General features: G+C 45.1%; 1 protein-coding gene across 1 annotated transcript in view; it reads right to left on the bottom strand.

Moving 5' to 3' along the window:
• GAD2 (glutamate decarboxylase 2) overlaps positions 1-20927 on the bottom strand; it is a 74356-nt gene that overhangs the window by 7584 nt on the left and 45845 nt on the right. Inside the window, exons 9-15 of the mRNA XM_032848953.1 lie at positions 20218-20272; positions 18213-18329; positions 17257-17321; positions 11094-11172; positions 7194-7343; positions 1949-2056; positions 1520-1609 (exon numbers count right to left, since the gene is read on the bottom strand). Coding sequence (XP_032704844.1) covers positions 1520-1609; positions 1949-2056; positions 7194-7343; positions 11094-11172; positions 17257-17321; positions 18213-18329; positions 20218-20272 — 664 coding nt within the window. The remainder of the gene's footprint in view (positions 1-1519; positions 1610-1948; positions 2057-7193; positions 7344-11093; positions 11173-17256; positions 17322-18212; positions 18330-20217; positions 20273-20927) is intronic.

Below are 20927 nucleotides of genomic sequence, written 5' to 3'. Positions count from 1 at the left end.
AGGAGAGGAAAAACGATCAAGGGTATCTTACTGGCCACAGAACTCTGAATCTCAAGCCCTCTGGCTCTGGACTCAGTGATTTGGGGAAAGTGTTTTTTTTTTTTTTTCCCTTCCCTGTGCTTCAGTTTCCCCATAGGAAAATGGGGAGACAGCAGTGCTTCCCACACTAGGTTTCTCAGACTGAAGTAAGTGTTTAGACCACGATGGGGCTGCTCCTGTCCAGATATCACATCAGGAAACAGAAACTTAACTTTCACATCCTTGTAAATGCTCTGTCTGACAAGAAACATGGAAAATCCAGTCAGCCAATCCCCAAGACCAAGCCAACCCTAGCTCTGTACTTATTTTGTTGTTCCTCACTCATTTTTTTCTTTCTTTTTTAGAGAGAGTGAGAGAGGGTGCATGAGTGTGTGCACACAAATGGGGAGGGGAGGAAAGGGGGAGAGGGAAAGTGAGAATCTCAAGCTTGTCCCACACCCAGTGCAGAGAGCGACACATAGCTCCATCTCACGACCCTGAAATCATGACCTGAGCCAAAATCAAGAGTTGGACACGTAACCAACTGAGTCACCAGGTGCCCCTCCTTATTCATTTTCTATCTTTCTCTTCTCATTCCTTGTTCTTAATCCTATAAAAGCTTCTTGCATTCCACCCCATTCTTCAGTTCTGTGGGTCCCTGGGAATGGAGGCTGCCTGCTTCATGAAGTGTTAAATCAAGTTTGCTTACATCACCTAAATCGTCTTCTTTAGTCATTTCTAACACTTACGATAGCTGAGTGATCTAATGCTAGATCAGAGTTGAGCCTGGGACACAGTGTGCACTCTACACGGTGGCTGTTAGTATTGTTCCTGCCCTGGTCCCTTCTGGGGTTCACCATAGCTCTAAAGACTCCACAGGGTGGCCTTGACCTTAGCATCTCAAGGGGGCCACAGTGGCTCCGATTTCTAACCATTGCCAGCTCCTGAAATCTCTTCTGTGCTTCTAACGGTTTTGCTGGGCAGGTCAGCCAACTTGACCAAGGGTTCTTATTGCATCATGAATGGAAGCAAAACTGTCACCTGATGGCTTATTTTAAGATAGCATAAACTTGCTCTCAGAAGAAAAGAAGCTGGGGCACCTGGGTGGCTCAGTGGGTTGAGCTGCCTTCAGCTCGGGTCCTGATTTCAGGGTCCTGGGATCGAGCCCCGCATCAGGGTCTCTGCTCAGCAGGGAGCCTGCTTCCCCCCCTCTCTCTGCCTGCCTCTCTGCCTACTTGTGATCTCTCTCTTTGTCAAATAAATAAAAAAATCTTAAAAAAAAAAAAAAAGAAGAAAAGAAGCAAACAGAGTAGTCAAAATTCTAGATATACCAGCTCCAAATGACTTTGTTTCATAGGAGTCCAGGAAGGGGAGCGCACCTGTGCACCAAGGTCAAGGTTGGGTTTCTCCTAGAGACATATGCACGGCAGAGAGACGCCATGCATGTGAAAAGCCCAGTGGATGCACCGAGGTCTGGACCAGAAGAGCCTGTATCCCTTACCTTTGAGAGGCGGCTCATTCTCTCTTCATTGTCTTCTAGGACACGCAAACTTGGTGGCACGTACCAGAAGCAGACATTTGTGTGCTGAGGCTACAAGTAAGAAAGTAAGATTCACACTAGGCCCATCGTGGCAATTTAGAAGATCCCAAGGGCATTTCAAATCTATTCTGCAGCTTCCCAATAGAATTCCTATTTTAAACCCATAATCATTTTGCAGTGCCTGACTCTCATCACACTATACAGAGTTAGTTTTGTGAGTTTGCGTTTTTTATGCCAGCTTAGAACAGCGACCCCATCAGCCCAGCTTCTCCTTTGTAATGGCCCCACTTACCTGGACAGTACGTGATTGACATAACAACAACAAAAAAATCAGTGATAAGTACTGGAAGTGACTAAACTTTCTGGGACCGTAGAGATCAGAATACGTACCTTTCCATCAAACACCATTTCGTATCCTTCTCGGTTTTTTATAATATTGTATAAATACTCTGCCAGCTCCAAGCACTTATCAATATGTGCTTCAAACCCAGTGGTGCCCTGAATGAGAGAAGAAGAAAGCTCAGCAGGCAGCCTGAGGAAGGTGGGTGGGCTCCCTGTGGACTGATCTCTCTGGAGACTGAGGCTTTCTCTGCAACTTCCGCCTCAGCTCTGCCCCATACTTTCCTCGCTCAAGACTGTGCTTCTGAGGCTTTTCTGGTGATTATTTCTCCCTTGATGCTCTCACCTCAGGTGTTTTTGTTCCTTTCATGTCATCACAGCTCCCTACAGCGGATTCCTTTTCTTCCTGAGCCCCCATTCTCTAGGCAATTATTTTGATTACTCGAGGGGAAAATTTGCCTCTGCCATTCTGAGGGTAATTATGGAAGTCATTAATGACAGGAGGCTGGGCTCTTCTCTTCCTGTGGAGAAGCAACATCCTCAGAGGGCCCTCTGCAGGCCTGCTTAGCCCCTACCCATCATGAAAAGGTACCATTTCCGGATCCCACTTTTGTTCACCAACATACCCCCATTATAGAACAAATAGGCTAGGTACTCAATGAATATTTGTTGAACAAATGAATGTACGAAGCTCAAGGGGCACACCGGTGCTTTGTTAGCCTGTCATTCTGCAAAAAGCTCATTAGATTTCTCCTCTGGGGATAAATGACTCATAGGTTCGTAACGGGGAAACATTATCAGGGCGGTCTTTCAGTTCCCGGCACTAGACGCCCAGGACCAGGACTTGGGAAAACAACACTAGAGCCGTGGACTGGAGCTGTTTGACGGACCTTGGGACACTCCAGGGAATGACTTTTCAAAACGGCTTTCCTCCTAACTCCTTCAGCATTTGGGGAGGGCTAATGGAAAGCTTAGACAAACAGCTAATGCTCAAACAGCTAATGCTCAGATTAATCAACGAGTGATTAATCCAACATGGAAACTGGAGAGAGCAGCTGTAATGGCTGTAAGATGGGCCTACACTCCTACTGATGGTCACGTCCTCTCAGCTAAAAGGGAGAGGCAGCACAGCCAGTGCTCTAACATCTGAAGCCTTAAAAAATCTGATGGGTTCAGGAATCATTTCTACGGAGATTGTTGCCCTCGTTGATTGGTCAAAGAGTCTGACTGATTCCTGATGACCCCAAGGAAGGACCCTGATCAATGCCTGAACACTTGGGCCAGAACCTACACCATGTACTCTATGACTTTGTGGTTCCAAGGATTTGGGGTTGGTTTGGACTGACCTTGCTGTTTGGGTATGCTGAGGAGGGACCCTGGGTAGGAAGGAGGGAAGTTCATTGCTCTCTAAACTTGACCCTTTGGGCCAGTCCAAGGTTGGCTTTAAACTTGCCTGTACCTGATCCAAGATATGGCTGGAACCAGTAGGACTCTGACCCTGTCCAGCCCCATGGCCTTGGCTAATCTTACTGGTCACATGGGAAGTGTGATGCCTGTGTGATATCCCTCCCACATGGGGACATGGTAACATAAAACGAATTCTCTGAAAAGAAGTTTGGTTGTATTGCAAAGGCAGGGGGATTATCACAGGCTGGGGGTGGGGCGGCAATTCCTGTAGTCTTTGCTAGTCTGGGACTTTACTTGAGAGGATAGGGAGTAACCTGGCCATCCCCTTAGTTGTAAGCTAAAGAGGTACAAGGCGAAGTGCACAGGAAACTCCCGTGTGCTCTTAGGAGCCTGGCCTCTCTTCATGTTGGATATTTATAGGAATAAGACCCATGTTTTATTTTCAGGGGTTTGAAGGCTTTTAGGAAATTCTCCAAAATGTACTCATTCATCAAATACTTGCTGAGCACTTGTCATATGCCACACAGTTGTTACTCTGACAATGACAACAGCCCCTGGAACACTCCATCAGGCATGGTCTCTCCATGATCTGGGTTGCTATGAAGGAAGCTTGAGGGCTCTGAGGGGCGCGTCTAAGTGGAAGTCTAGACTCCAGCATCCAGGTTACGTGGAAGGAGCCGCAGGAGAAGGATGATTTCATTTCCTCCCTCTTTGTCCACACACTTAGGATTGGTTTAGATTGACCTGGCCGAAATGCATGTTCCACAAGGTGTTTCTCTCATTCACTACTGTCTCCCTCTTACCAGCAGGGCTGGCATACACTAGGTGCTCAATGTGTATTTGTTAAATGAGTGGATGAATGGATGGGAGTCTCCTTTTAATCCCTGGGGCAGTGTTTTTACACAGTATGCTGTGAGGAGTCATCTGTATTGACATCAGGTTAAATGTGTTAATAATGTAGCTCTGCTGGTTGAAATCCTACGTATTCTACTTATCCTGGTCTACACACTTCTCCGAGGCGACCTCTTAATAAATCATGCTTGGCTCTCAAACTAGGAATGGGCTCCCCATCCTTTAACTTCTCAAGGTGCATCCTCCCCCCCCTTCTTCTCTCTCTCTCTCCCTTCCTTCCTTCCTTTCTTTCTTCCTCTTTCTCTCTCTCCCCTCTTTCCTTCTTTCTTTTGTTTGTTCATTCATTTTTTTTTTTTCTATCTACACTGAGTTTTAACCACTGGGGTAATGTGTGAAATCTGGAAAATAATCATCAAGGCTTATTTAGCATTCTCTAATAAAATACAGACAAAATGAAAGATCTCCTGATTAAGAACAGAGCTGAGGGCAGGCACAGGACCTTTGCTCATGACAGGCTTACATATGGTATTACTGTCTGGAAAGCCTGCCAGCATTCAGATCAAGAAGCTGTTTGTTTTTTTTTCTTTTCTTTCATACATTTGCTTTCATCAAGTTCTCTTGGACTTAATGGGATGGCTGTGGTCAGTACATTTAGCTCCATCAGTCTTTAACAGATGAAGGATTATTTATAGTCAGGTTACTAGTTTTCCTGTGGTTTGTACTGCCAAGGAGAAAACGTGGAAATGGGGATTCACTTGAATACCGCAGTCTCCAGGCATCTCCGATAATAGAGGGTTTACTGCTTAATGCTGCCTCCTCCTCAGTATTGTTTTTGCAAGATCATTTTCTCATGCCCGAGGGGATACAAGACAGAATGTCACGGTCAACACTTTCTCAGTTCTGCTGCAGGCAGGCTGACTTCTTCCCTGGCTGGCAGCACGGAGAGCTCTCACAAGAGCGTGATGACCCTCCCACCTCCTCTGGATTATAGGATGGAGCTTAGGGCTTTTATCATTATTACCACTTTGTTTTGCAAAACATGCAGCTTTAAGTAAAAAAAGAAATCGAAGTTGTCTAGATGCTTAAGGTTTGCCATGAGGCATTAAAGGAATATGCATCCCTAGTTTATGGGTAAATTATGCGGCTGCTGGGATAGTTCCTTTTTTCTCTTTTTTTATTCCCTCTCCTGATGCCTTGATTTCGGCACGTTAGAGCTGAGCTCCCCGGCCCTTATTTCAGGCTTCAGTTGTTCCTGTTGTTTCCTTCACACCTGATGGCCTCCACGTTGTTTCTCTTATGGCCAAAGACTGCCCCATGCTGGTGAGGAGGCTTCAGCTGGGAAAGGAGCAGCAGATGCTGATGAAGCGTGAGAGGAACACTTTTGGGTAAATACAGCTAATGATCATCCTCTTAATAGAAACGCCGCAGGCAAGGGGGGCAAAAAGGATGATCCTGAGCAATATTTAGAGATCACGCTTTCCTCAGCTACCTAGCTCATGTTCATGTTCATCCCTTTTGATTCCCACCAATCAAGGAAATGAAAAAACTACTCATTTTCGAACAGTTGGAGAGGACGCCAATAATTCCTGTTCCCGATTTACTTATTTTTGCCAAAGGAGACATTCTAAGTCTCATCTTGGGTGGCGGGGACCCAGTAAATGTCCTTGTCAGGCTCTCATCTTTCGAGAGAGGAGGGGGCTCGTGCCCATCCCACCGTCTTTCCCAGTTCAACAACTCGGGGCAGCTGCTCGATACTTAGCACCACTTAGAGGAAATTCAGGTAGGGCAAAGACTTACGGAGGCTCGTCTCAAGAATATGCAAGCCCAGCCATCCCCAGAAACCCTCTGAGAATCTTTTCTGCATTCAGCGAGAACATCTTTCTAGTTAAACCGCCTTTTCCCCCGAATAGCTCTAAAGAATCTTCCGTAAGATAGTTGCTAACTGAATGATTTCACTCCCAAACCCCCTCTGTTTCCTGTTAGCTATCTGCCTCTCTCCCTGCTCAAGGCTTTCCGTTGACTTTGAAACGTCTTACAAACCAAGACGTAGGGAACTTTCTGCTGTAGACGTGGTTCCTTACACAGACGCAATCTGTGGCCTCAACCTGGCAGGTCACACGCGTGCCGACCAAGTTATCTGTGCGTCCTCTGGGATGGGAGGGCACCCCCGTTTGTATGGGCTACTGAGAAAGCATCCAGCCCAATCTGTGGCCCCTCCCTCAAACACTGAGTGCCTCGGGGGTACCAGCCTCCCTCTAATCTTGCCCTTTCTTTTGTCAAGTCTCCCTTGTGGAGTCTTTGAGCGGTTGTGTTTTCTAACTGTGTGTCTCTGGCATGTCCAGCTGGCTCTGGCCATTGCCTCCTGTAGGAGGTAAATGAAACCAGGTGGGAAGCCACTGATTTGTGACACCAAAATTAGGAATCTGGTCCAAATGAGAAAGAAAACTCTTTGACCTTTCCAGCCTGCTTACAATTCGGCATGCAGGTATCCTCTTTGAAGGCTGCCTACAGAGTTTGTTTCTGAGAGGAGTGATCAAGTGTGGTTAAATTCTGGGGTAAACAGAGAAACCTTACAAAAGGAGGTCACTGGGTAGTTCCAGGTTTTGTTTTTTGGTTTTGGTTTTAAAGAGATGATAGACGATATCCCTTGAAACGTCAAAAGGAAGCTATCGTGGTGCGTTCTGTCCTCCAAACAAAAAGAGGGCATCAGACCTCCCAAGGGATCCATCACTGGGTAAAAGCCCAGAGTTGAGAGACGACAACAGCAAGATCACAACAACAACAAAATGCCTCTTAAGAACCCAGATGTTCTGCCGTAGAAAGCAACCTGTCTTTGTTTTCTAGATGAGTGAGCACGGGAAGCAATTTGGCTTCTGTCCTTGCCCGTGCGGAAGGCAGGTATCTAGATACGGGATTAAAGAAGCTTAATCTCGGGTGATTTTCAATTTGGAAATCCATTTATAACCTCATAATTTTTAACCTCACCAGATACAGTTTCTGTCTTTAGTCAACACTCGGACGGTCGACCTGTGCTTACCTTTGCCCTCCACATTAGCCATAATTTGAAAACATCGACGTGGCGTCCGCACTGTAGGGCCTTGTCCCCAGTGTCGTAGGACAGGTCGTAGTGCTTGTCTTGCTGGAAGAGGTAGGAGGCATGCATCTGGTTGCAACTCTGCATCAATCCCTGGAAGAGAAGAGAAGACTTAGGAAAACCTCCTGACTTGATCAAGTACTCCGTTAGATTTACATTGTGATGAAAATGATTAAGGAAAAAAAATTTTTTTAAAGGGACACCGAATTTCCTGGAGGAAGAAAGCAGGAAGAATCAAGTGTTGGAAATGGGGCCAATCGGTACCTTGGCTCAGCTGATTGAGTGACTCTTGATTTCAGCTCAGGTCATGGTCTCAGGGTCGTGAAATTGAGCCCCACGTCAGGATCTGCAGGGAGCCTGCTTAAGATTCTCCTTTCTGCCCCTCCCACCACTGTTTGTGTGCTCGTGCAAGCGCGCATGTGCACTCTCTCTCGCTCTCTCTCTGAACAGGTGAAAAATAAAATAAAATGGGACCAATATCCAGACAGGATGAGCTGTTGCGATAGGACAGTTCTGTGAGATAAATGGCTCAGGGTCAAATGTAACTACAGGTTAATAACAAGGGCATATATACTTTAACTCTCCATTTGAGAGAATGCTTATTTCTTTAGCAACAATCATAATCAGGGACACCTGGTGGCTCAGTCGTTTAAAGCCTCTGCCTTCAGCTCAGGTCATGATCCCAGGGTCCTGGGATCGAGCCCCACAACGGGCTCTCTGCTCCATGGGGAGCCTGCTTCTTCTCTCTCTCTCTGCCTGCCTCTCCGCCTACTTGTAATCTCTGTCTGTCAAATAAATAAATAAAATCTAAAAAAAAAAGTAACAATCTTGATCAGAGTATAGTGTTCATTCTTTGAGGGAACATCCTGCTGTTTTGGTTTTGTTGTAATTAAAATACTTTAAAATCCCTTTGGTTCCGTAAAATACTAATAGCCAGATTCATCTAGTGTTTCATCCGTACTTAGTTCAAGGACTTTATCATTTGGCTATTAGGGCTTGAGTCCTCTTTGGAAGTCATAGCTTTTGAGATAGTTTATTGTTATTGTTATGTGCTGAAATCTAAAACAATAAAGACATTGTTATCCTGAGATGTCTAAAGTACCCAATCTTTCAAATGCCATAGTCTCCTTTCAAGAGTGGTTACTACTGCATTTTTATACTCAGTTGCTTGGGGTGGTTAGAGTGGGATGTTTCACTGCCAATGATCATTAATTTGTCCCAGCACCAGAAGCTTAGTATGGAAAATGGGTGGCAAAGTGACTGAACTATTCCAAAGAACAGTGAATGAATCATGCGCTCTGACTAAAACAGCATTGTCAGTCTCCTCACCAGAAACCCCACCACGTTTCCATTTGTCATGAACCACAGGAAGCCTTCAACTCTTTCATTATCTACAATATAACTGTGATTTTACAAAAGCTTTGGCATTTGTTGTTTTTTTTTTGCTTGTGACTCATGACAAGAGAAGACTAAAACATGATCACCTAGTTGAAGTTAGAAGTGAGAATTCTTTAAAAAAAAAAAAAAAGTACCCAATGAAAACATAATATTTTGCAACTACAATTTAACTGAGTCCTGAAAGACCAGATGGTAGGCAATGAAGCTGGGTTTGACCCTATAGTTTGGGCTTCATTTGCAGTGGAATTCATTGAGAGTGAGGGAAATTAAATAATTGTAATAGAGCCATAGAATGACAATGGATTTGAAAAAGAAAATTCACTTGAAGACCAATAAGATTGAATATTGCAATAGGTGTTTCTGTTTCATTTTGTGGTCACAGAAGCTTGACATGCAATCTCGCTCACAAAAAGGTGCCACCAGTCGTAAGGGAGATCACCCCAGGGTCTGGAATGATGGATAGAGCAGACCTGGGATAGGAAAAACAACTCAAAACACAGGCTCTCCCAAAGGCTGGCTAGCACCAGTCTCACTGTACAAAAGGATAAATGAAAGTCATGTTTTTCACATAAAGGGCCCTGATGAGACAATACTCTGATTCCAACCCGTCAAACAGTTATAGACCGTTATGTGGCCAATGATTATAAGTGCACTAATAATTGCTGTGCTGTCAAACAGTTGATATAAAAGAAAGTCCCAGGGTCAAATAAATTAAGGAAACTCAACATCATAAATCCCTTCTTCAAGGATAGTTTCAATATATATCAGCACATTAAAGGCTCTGATATGCCCTGAGGTAACAAAACTTCATTTTCACTCTTTAGTCTAAAATATCCCAAGTTTTTTTAAACCCTGAACTCTCTTATCACAGAATACTTAATACAGTCCTGTACAGCAGCATTATTTCTTATATCTCAATAAGGAACATGCTGTCAGAGCATCATAACTCTTGGATTTGGAAGGGATCTTAGAGCTTATTTTACTCCTTCTCAGTGAAGGAATCTTTTCTATCCTCTTACTAATAATTGGCTGTCCAATCTCCAATCACTTCTCCTGGCAGTGAATTTATTCCAATGGAAAGCATTCATTGCCTTTGGGGAAGCTTAATTTTTAGAAGAGCTTTCCTTTGATTGACTGGAAGTCAGACCTAAAGTCATGGCACATTCTGATTGAGCCAGCAAATCAAACCCAGTACTACTGACCCATTTCCCCAAAGCTGCAAGGAAAAAATGAATCTCTTCCCCTTGCAAGTCATTTAAACTGTGAAGGCTGTCATCCTCCAGCCCTTCAAGTTTCTTTTTCTTTTTAAAGTTAAACATCCTTAGTTATTTCAGTCATCCCTCTCACATGTTCACCAGTTGTTTTCCACTATTGGAACCCTAGCTTGATGGGATCCCATAAGCAATCTGGCCTTGACCTAAGCAACCACTTGAGGCATGGTTTATCCAGAGGACCGTGGGAGACTACAACCTTCCTCATCCTGACACTCCACTTTTTTTAACTCATTAATATTTTATGAATGTTAAGTTTCTCTTGACTCATGGTTGACCTTGCTGAGTACAACCTAACACATTCTATGCCCTTTTCACAAGTACAATGTAGCTAAACCCATATATCTATGGCTGATTGATTTTCAACAAGGGTGCCAAGACCATTCAATGGAGAAAGAGTTGTCTCTTCAATAAATGGTAGTGGGAGAATGGAGTATCTGCATGCAAACTCCTACCTTACACCATACACAAACATTAACTCAAAAGGGTTCAAAGGCCTCAATTTAAGAGCTAAATTTAGCCCTGTTTTCTTAGAAGTGTTGGCAAGGATGTAGAGTAAGTTGGAACTCTCATGTATGCTGGTGGGAAAGTAAAATGGTTCAGCCACTTTGGCAGTTCCTCAGTAAGGTAAATACAGAATTACCGTATGATTCAGCAGCTTCATTCCTCCATTGAAAACAGGTCCGTCATTTGAAAACAGAATGTCAGACAAATAATTGTCCACAAAGACTCAGAGTAGCTCTATTCATAACAGCCAAAAAGCAGAATTAACCCAAATGTCCACTGAAGGATGAATGGATAAACAAATTGTGGTATATTCACATAATGGAATATTGTTCAGCCACAAAAGGAATGAAATTTGGGTACGTGCTATGACATAAATGAACCTTGCAAACATTATGCTAAATAAAGTAAGCCTGACACACGCACAAACACACACAGTACAATTTAGCCATGTATGAAACATGCCTGTCTTATTGACTCAAAATAGAACCATCCTATACATGGAAATAAGAACAGGACTTCATAATTATCCTCATGAACAATTCCCCCTTTCTGGATATGGCTCACTGTTCTAGCCTGTGAATCATCCTGTGTTTGGATTCTGTCACTACACACATTTACTCTACCAAACTCCACTGATGGACTGGGCCATGAATCAGGAAAGACGTACCTCTTCTCTAACCAGGAGAGCTGAGCACTGCAAAGGGACGCCCATCATCTTGTGGGGGTTCCATGTCACAGAGTTGGCCCTAAAGGAAAGAAATGGATTTAAGAGGGTGACACCTATGACTGGCTCAGACTACAAGGTCCTGTGCCAGGACAACAGAGCTTTGAGGTTCTTACCACTATTTCTCATGCTAAATTTACCAAAAAAGATGTGGACTCTTAAATCTACAACCTTTTTTCGTCTCCAGAGAGAGTAAGCAAGTGTGGGCATCTTCTTGGGCTCCCTCCCTTAGCTCCCATGGAGGAATTTGGCCAGCCTCCATATGGTCTGAGAGTCCCTTTGAGTGACTGGGGTCATCCACTCCCGCATCCTGCCTTTGGTGGCCAAGGAGGAGGGCACCATGCAGGTGAAGGGGCTATCCTCGCGTGCCTCTGTTATTCCTGGAGGCATTACCATAGTGGCCTGGGGCTCAGAGCGATGGCTCATTTCACTGCTTAATTTTGTTCTTCTCACCCATCTTCTCCTTCTTCCTCTTCAAATGAATTACATTTTTCATATCTGTCCTTTCATAATAGCTTCTAGTTCATCCCATTTCCATCTCTTCTCTGACCTAGATATGTCCTTCTAGACCACAGGTGGGATATGCTATGGCTTCCATAGCAGTTTCCAAACTATTTTATCCCAGCACACTTGAGAACCATGATGCTCTCCCATCAGTGGAGATGCAATCTCTCTCTAAGGTCTGATGTCTGAGGACATCAGACCTCCCATCAATAGAGATGGTCAAGGATTTATGCTTTTTGAAAGTCTAAACCATAGTTCTGTGTCATATTCTTGTAGTAGTAGTAGTAGTAGTAGTGATAGTAATGATAAAAATAATGATGATGATGGTGATGATGATGCCATCAGGGGTGCGTACAGGCCATATGTTCAGTCTTGTGTCCTCGCTCTATCCCATGCCCATTTTCATTTTTCATGACACCATTTTCATCACACCAGATTATTTTTTATTCTCAGAAAATTCTATTTTTATGCTCCTGGGTCTCTTAATGCTATCTCTTCCTGGAATTCATCTCTCTTTGCTTCACTTGGATAAGTCTTACTTATTCTTAAGTAAGATCAGTGATCAAGTGTTATTTTCTCTTCAGACTTCTTCAACTTCATTCATCTTCTCTCCCTCACTCCCCCTGAACTGCTCCAACCAGCTCCCCCTCCAGCTCCCAGGGAAAGGAAGTGTCCCCTCCATGAGTGAGTTCCCATTGCTCACTTGATGTATTTATCAGGCCAGATGAACCCCTGTGCATGTCTTCTGAGAGCCTAAGGGATTCCTTGGGGATGAGAATCATGAATGTGACCTTGTTATTAACAGATGCACAAGAAGAGGGAAAGTAGAGCAACCCAGGGCAGCTGTCTCCAAAGTGCTGTGGGTTGCTGCCTGTTCTTTGGCTGAACAACAGACTTGGGCTCACCTGCTCCCTGCACTCAAGGTCCAAGAACCTTGGGAAGAAATGAGAAGCTGGGAATGAATGGGCATCAGCTGGCCAGTCAGAGAATGCTTACTGGCCTGGGGATCTCATCTGAATCAGTGAATAGGCCAGCTCATCTTCTGATACACAGTAAGCATTAAATAAGGTTGGATCCTACTATTAATTCCAATTCTAACATTTACATACTTTGTGCCATTGAGTGCATATACACTGCTTCTAGAATATTCCACAGCTTCATGCCTAATCCTGACGAAACTCAGCTTTTTCAGTAATGACACCTGATGGGGAAGAAAATTTCTCTGACTGGAGGTGTTTGTTTAGATGCAGTGGCCAACTTGTCTTTCAAAGACTAGAGTAGATTCTGCCAAGCCCCACAACGACCTTCACTGAGTTCCCTGTCCTGCCTCTCTCGCAGAGGGGCTGCCTCATAAATGCAGCAAAAAGCTGCACAGAGTGATTCAGTGACATGCCCTTAGTCTGTTTGAGAAATGTTGGCAATTTATGAAAAACAGCCCCAGGTTCATTTCAAAGTGTTTTGCTGTGAGGTTCAGTCACGTGGCTTCTTTGATTTCCTCTAAGTTACAGAAAGCTGACTCCCTGAGGGCTGTCTTAAGACCTATCCTTGTGCCCTCATTTGGCCCTCAAACTTAGCAGACCCCACACAAACTCATTAACTTGCCCCTCCTCATCCTTCCAGATCTGTTCTTTCTCGTGTGTTCTGTGCCTCAGCGCCTCACACTGTCTTCCTCCCACACATCCAGCTCTCCAACCTCAGCGTGTTTAGTAACATTTTCTTCTTCCTGCTCTCCCGACATCTCCCCTTTCAGTTCTAGATTTTTTTTTTTTTTAAACTCCGTATAAAGTGCTTTATTCTGTAGTACTTCATGCTTGGAATTTTGGAGGAAGACGTTTCAGAGAGTACAGCAAGCTAATGCTAGCTGGGTCAAAGATATCTACAAAAAAATGTTATCCATACTTTTCAACATATTATAGAAGTCTGTAAAGTCTGTCAAGATGGAAAGTCTCGGGTGCCTGGGTGCCTCAGTGGGTTAAGCCTCTGCCTTTGGCTCGGGTCATGGTCTCAGGGTCCTGGGATTGAGTTCCACGTCAGGCTTTCTGCTCAGCAGGGAGCCTGCTTCCCCCCACCCCCCCGTCTCTGCCTACTTGTGACCTCTCTCTGTGCATCAAATAAATAAATAAAATCTAAAAAATAAAAGAAGGAAAGTCTCTGGAATTTCTTAAAGTATTGGAAAATAAGTAAAAAAGAAGTATTATATACAAAGAGTGTCAAAGCATTCTGTAATATATAAGACTCTTCGTGTAACTAGAAAGCGACTTATCTATATAAACACACAGAATGTTTCAGAAGCAGGGGAGGTCAACAGAAGCACCGGCTCTTTGAATTATATGTGGTCCTGTAGATGAGCAGGTCCCTGTGATGGTTCGTCCTGTTGCCTGGATAAGCCACACTGCTCGGTCCCTCCATTCATTGTCCTCCCAGCTGCTACCGCCCGGTTTGTACCCTCAGCTTCTCCCACCACCACTACCCCTCACCTGGACACTCTCAAGAGCTCAGTGGCTTCTACTGGGTCCCCGGCCTCCATCTCCTCTGAATCCAGAGCTGCCTCTCCAAAGGGCAGGTGAAATCATATGACTTGTCCCCTCACTGCCCCCTACCCCCTCCGCCCCCCGCCCATGGCTGCTATGACAAGGGCTTTCATTCCCCACTCCAAGCTGAGATATAGAATGCTGTCCATGCAAAGTAGTGGCTCCTACAGCAGGGACCCTCAGCTCAGGGATTTATGGATCCTGACTTGGCCCTGTGGGCAGGCCCTCCATTGAGACTCCCTGCGCAACACCTGTGGACACCCCACGAGCTTCCTAGTCACAGCCGTGAGTCCCACAGGCTCCCTCCAAACTTATCTGGACTTCTTCCAACGACCCTTCCAGACCTCCGTGCCCTTGATCTTCACCTTGAGCATCCATCTTCCACTTCCATCTGAGGCAGCACAGTGCCCGCACCCGTGCGAAGGCTTCCTTGAATGACCCTGTTTAGCAGGAATCATCCCTTTCTCTGTGCTTGCCAATCAGCTCGCTTGTCTGCCTCTGAGCCTTTACTTCCTCTGCCTTGAAGCTGAAGCCATCACTGGCTGTCACTCTTCCCTACTAGATTCCAGGCCCTCTGAAAACAGGCTTCACACCACAGTCGTCTCTGTGCCCTTGCTGGGCCTTCTGCTGTGCCTTGCATAGGGCAGAGGTTCAATCTCTTCCTGAACTGAATTTCTAAACCCCTGGCTCTTGGGGCAGGAGAGAGGACAGTGATTGGTAATAAGGCTAAAGTTGTTCCAAGACCTTCAGCTGGGCCAGAAAGGCTTCAGAGGGGGCTGCCACAGGGGGACACTGCAGGCAAGCCGCAGCCTGCTGCGGAGAGGGATTAAAGGAGACAGTTGGCCGTGCACAGAAGCATACTTGGGAGTGTTAGGGCCCTTGACACACCCTCTCGGCTATGCTGTCTCTAGAAAATTTGACAGCATTAGCAAGGAAGAAAGCCGTTACTAAGAATTTGGTAGGTACTTGCACGGAATGCCGGGTAGGCTCTGGTTACTTATGCCATTCTGTTAAGAGGATGACTGTCTGGGCACGGGAGCACCTCCTGATCTGGGGACAAGAATTGACCACCAGTTTCCTCCCCTTTAGAGTGAATCTTTGGGAAACTGGGTACCCCCAAGGGAGGCAAATTTCTATCCCTAAACGAATGCCCATGTCCTTATGCCCAGGGGTTTCCACTGGCTCTACAACCGCATTCAGCAAAGATGGTGTGCCTTTTGCCAATAAGTTAGCAAGACAGACGGTCTCGGGCATGTAGGTGGCAGTCCCTCATTTTCGGGGACTTCATCTTTGGCTCTTGGACTTTGTAGATCCAGTTACAATACGGTTTCAGAACTGCAGCAATTGGAGGAGACTCCGTGTTCCATGCTGAATGTTCGAAGCTTTGCCCCGAAATAATAGTCTTTAGTTCAAAAGTGTGTGGGTGTTTATTTTTCCAAGGCTCAGGGTGGGTAATTTGGTGAGCTTTTAAGTCATCACTGGGGAGGACGCGCCAAGGCTTTCAGCACTCAGTCCTAGGTGGCATTAAAGGTACAATAATAGACGCTTACTTTTCATGCCAGTCGGAAAGAAACTGAAGGAGAGAAAGTACTGTGGACAGGCCAGCTCTCAAAGCACGAGAATTCGGTTTTGCTCTGATCATCTGAGCAGGCACCTTCCAAGCTGTTCTTTTTCCCCTCCCATCATCTCTCCCTGTGTAGTGCGTTGCCTTCTCCTTTAGTGTCTGCTTTCGTAGAGATCTTCATGGCAAAAAGGAACTGGGCAAGGGAGGAGCCCCAGAGGACCAGAGGCAGAGGCCAAGACTGGCTCAGGCTGGCTGGGGCTCTGCCCGCCTTCAGCCTCCCATCGCTAAATGGGAACCTGCCATCAGGGCACGGGGGTGCTCCCTGCCAGCGCCTGACCCCAGTCGGCTGGCTCAGGGACAGCTGCCCTGCTGAGTTGGGCCTCAGCTGGTCTCTCGAGTCTTCCACGTGCAAGGCACTGTACCCCTGACTCTGCCTCGGTGACCCCCATCCCGTCGGGTTCTCTGCATGTGAATGGGTCTGGGCATCGCGGAGCCCGCCCTGCACATCCATCCCAGGCTGGCCGCGCGGCGTCTGTGCCGACAGGTGCTCCCACGCTCCATCGGCTCCTCGCCTCATCCCGGAACAGAAACTGTGCCAAGATGTCTAGCGGCAGATCCAGTGGGAAACTCTTCCTGGGCGGCATCTGGCTACTCGGCAGGGCATGGTGGGCCCTTGGCGGTCTCTTGGACAAGCTCAGGCTTTCTCAGTTAGTTGCCTGGAGGGTCAGAGCTCACCTCTGCTGTTGACCTGCCAGGATGTCATGGGAAAACTGGGGAACGCCGAGCTTCCTCTGTGCACGGTCCGCAAAGCCCAAGGCTGATTTTACATTCTATCATTTTTTTTCCCTTTTCTCTTGAGCTCTGAATATGTTTTACGTTAATTAAGTATCACCTCTTCACCTCTTTTAGGTTTAGTAGCTTTTCTCAACCCTCTACTGCTTAGTCTCTGGGGGTGGGGAAGCTGCTTTACGGCATCAAAGCTACATAAAAAAAAGGAAATTATCATGGGAATGAAAGCATGAAATGATGCTCTCACAAGTATGTTTTGCTTTCCACTGGCCATATTAAACCCCAAACCCATGCTTTCAATGCTGACAAATTATACGGTGCAAAGTCACTTGTTTGTTTACTTGCAGCAGTGGAAGTTATCCTTTTAGGATAGATCTTCTCCCCAGGAAACTATGACCTGTCAATAGGTTTTAAATAATTTTGGTTGTTGGTTCAGAGATTGTAGGAAGGTCATTCCTGAGTCCTCTGGCCAACCATGGACTCCAGGTAGGAATCTCTATTTGAGAAACATTCTGCCTGGGCCACTGGATAGAGCATTGGATGTCTTTCTGTTACTTATACATGATATTCATGGGTCTATGACCACACAGGTCAAGGCACACGAACACTGCAGAGAATGGGCTCACGTGTGTTCCAAGAGTGCTTAGAACTTGTATACAACTTGCTTTTCACATTTAGCTTTCACACATTACATCGTTAACAAGAAAAGTGGGTGTACCTCTCCACGCCGCTCAGTTTCCATTTGTGCTTCCGGGACATCAGTAATCCCCCACCCCAAGCTGCCTGCGAAAGGAAGATCATAGAAGAACAACTCACACTGTGAATCAGGGGAGGAAAAGAAGACTGGTAACCACTATGCAGGGGAACACTGGGGGATCATGGAAATCTTCCTGGTTCAGCCTTGCTAAGTAATAGTGGATTAGGAACAAGCCGTCTGCAGATAACAGCTGGTCTTTGAACCACACTTTGAGTCATACTGGTCTAAGCTTAAATTGCTTCTATGTGTCCTTCTAAATCTTGACAATTTTTTTTCTTAATTTGAAAATGTTTTGGTGGGCACATCTTCATTTCAGTGTGACTAGGTCTGGAGTCAAAAACATTTCAAATGTAATTTATCTTCTTAGCTGGCTCAGCTAAGGAACTGGAAACCTGGTGGCCCATACATCCTAGTAAGCAAGCTCTCGTGTCTGCTTTCCTCTCCAAATATACAAATATCTGACTTGAGTTTGAGTGCCCCCCACCCCCGGGGCTTCCTATGTAAATGTAACTCTTTTTTACCTCTTGCATCATTCTTATAGGGAAGTACAAACTACTGTGTGTGCTTGTGTATGGACGTGCGTAGGTGCATTCCTCCAAGGATGTTACGGACTGAAGAATGAAGAGCTAAATGCTCAGCGTGGGTACTGGTCATAAAAACAAGCATATTATCATGTTGGGGACATTGAGGCAGGTCAGCCTCTGACTTCCTCCAGTCAATGTTGGGGTTTGTGTGAGTTGTGTGCTACTTTGTCTCTGCACGCTTCAAAAGCTTAAATATCCCCATTCTGAAAATAGGCTCCCAAAGGGAAAAAACAGAGAGAGAGAGAAAGAGAGAGAAAACAGATTTCATTCCATGAGCCCCAAATGAATAAATGTGCGAGGACGTTTTCATGGCCGCCCCTATGGGATACTCACATCCACATGCATCCAGATCTTGTACTTTTTGCAAATATCAGCAACCGCCAGGAGGGGGTCAAATGCTCCGTACACAGTGGTCCCAGCCGTGGCGCTCACAAGGAAAGGAACAAATCCCTACACAAACAAGAAAGCCCCAAACAATGTCAAACAGGGTGCCAAGGATTTTTAAAAAAAATTTTTTTAAAAAGATTTTGTTTGTTTGTTAGAGAAAGAGAGCGCGTGCATGAGCGCACAAGCAAGGGGAACAGCAGGCAGAGGTAGAGGGGAGAAGCAGACTCCCCGCTGAGCAGGGAGCCCAATGGACCCTGGACTCGATCCCAGGACCCTCAGATCATGACCTGAGCCGAAGGCAGACACTTTAACAACTAAGCCACCAAGGAGTCCTGATTATTATTATTATTTTTTAGCTGATAAAAATAGCGGATATTCTCCCTCTGTCATACATACAGTTTTGGAACCATGACGAGGACTGTTGACCCTTTAGAGCCTGGGAGGATAGTTTAGATCTCCAGGATCTGAGTTCTCCAGGCCACTCTGTTGGACCTGCCAGTTGCCTTAGGAGAAAGACACTGGTTCTCAAGAGAGACCACACTGGACCCAGAGGTGAGGGAGCTTTATGGTGGCCTGCAGCCATTTATATATCCAGGTAGATACTCCTCCCCCCAACTTTGTTCACTTTCTAGTCTTCCTTTTTGCTCACTTTCTAATCTTACTTTTACATAACAGTCCCCTAGAGTGAGCAGGCAAAAGAATAAGAAGAAGGAAATCCGACCGACCCCATTATTCATTTTTGGAAAACTGTGAGATAATTTATTTGGGACGCCTTAGAGGGAAGGGTTCATGTGGGCTAGACAATAAGCCATGAGCATTATCTAAGTAGTCTTCAGTCTGTCTGGCCCTGGCTAAACGAAAGTTGCTAGACACTAGTAGAAGAGTGCCTCAAACAGAATGAACAGCTGTGATGTGACAGGATGTCGGAGTCCGTCTTTAGGTGGCAGCAAAGGTTTAATCTTGTGGTTTACTATCCTAGAAGTACTTCGGATACAGAAGCACGGGGAACCTCCTGCTGCCACTTTATAGAAAAAAAAAAAAAAGAAGAAAGAAAAGGCAGAGAAAAGAAATAACTATTCCTAAGCTGATAATAATCAAACGCACATAGCCTGCCATTGAACGAGGAACTGTAGGTCCTATCCACTAAAAGTTACATTAAGGGAGTTCTACAAACAAGCTCTCTGGTTTGCAAACCACCCAGGGATAGAAATGACTTTCTAGAGCTTTGTGGAAATCCTTCACAGGTCTCCGGAACTTGCTGTTTCTATGACTTCTAAATTGCTTGCCAGAGAAAAAGATGCTTGGAGAGCCAATCATAACCATATTCCTAGGCAGGAAAAATTGGCCCCTTTCAAAGAACCACACCGTGGTAACTCATGCAGCATTGGTATTGTGGTATCTTCCACTTGTGAAAATGATCTTTCAAATGGATGTCTGTTTAATGCCAACTCTCAGCGCATAAAAAGACGAATGCTGTAGAAACTCCTACAGCATCACCGTATATATTATCACAGGGTATATTATTTAAACAGCAACTTAGATCTTTCCAAAGCAGGGGCTGCAACTCAGAGAAATGAGTAATGACTAGATATAAAAATCCCATATTCTCAGTAAAGCAGGGAGGTTGAGAATTGGGTCCTCTTTTCAAAACAAAACCAAAGTGGCAGCACCTGGGTGGCTAAGTTGGTAAAGTGTCTGACTCTTGATTTTTGGCTCAAGTCATGATCTCAGGGTTGTGAGATTCAGCCCCGCACTGGGCTCTGCACTGGGTGTGGGACTTGTTTGGGATTCTCTCTCCCTTTCCCTCTGCCCCCCACTACAGCCCCACCCAAAACCCCAAAAGCAAACAAACAAAAAAACCCAAACCAAAGAATGTTCTCCACTGGATGGAATCAGAAATATGTACCCTTAGCTTGTTATGGGCTGGTTAAAACTCCCTACAAGCACTTACTTTTTGTTTGGCTTCAAGGATCCTTCTTTCAAGATCAGATGGGATCATTTTCCCCCTGAAAGGAAAAATAAATATATTAGAGGTTTGCTTCAAATAGTTTACTTTGTGGTCTTTACAAGCAGCCGCATCAGGGTAGGAGGTCAACCCTAAATAATCAGTTAAAACAACTCGTTGACTGTTTCCAGGAAGAAACGCAGTTTCTCCCTGAAAGATGCAGGATGTAATTTCTGACACATCGAGGGGACTCATGAACACACGGTGCTGTTAGAACGGCCACGGGGCCCTCTAGGCTACACAGAACCTGCTTTTTAGGTCATCCCCCTAACTCGGTTAAAAACAAACCTGCTTTGGCATAAGACACTTGGCAATGAAAGGACAGTGCAGAAAAGAGGTTTGTATTCCCAATCTTCGAATGAATGTAGCTGCAATTTCACATATAGATGACATGCCAAGAAGAGAAATCCATTCGAAACAATTGAATGAAAATATTAAGTAAAAAAGCTACCTAATTACATTCTAAGTACTAAAAGCCTGAAGCCGGCCAGAAAAACATGGGCTCAAATTTCAAACAATTAGATGCACGGACTTTGGAAAAAGAAACATCCTTTCTTTCCTCCCCAAAATGTTTCTTTCCTAAAATAAAAACACAGATAGTTCTAGGCTAATTATAAAACCCCATTATTATAATAATCAAAGGAGTTGGTTTCTAA

Source organism: Lontra canadensis, unplaced genomic scaffold (assembly GCF_010015895.1).
Source record: "Lontra canadensis isolate GAN:19392208 unplaced genomic scaffold, GSC_riverotter_1.0 scaffold215, whole genome shotgun sequence".
Taxonomy (NCBI): Eukaryota; Metazoa; Chordata; class Mammalia; order Carnivora; family Mustelidae; genus Lontra; species Lontra canadensis.
This window is presented reverse-complemented; position numbering and strand designations above follow the sequence as displayed.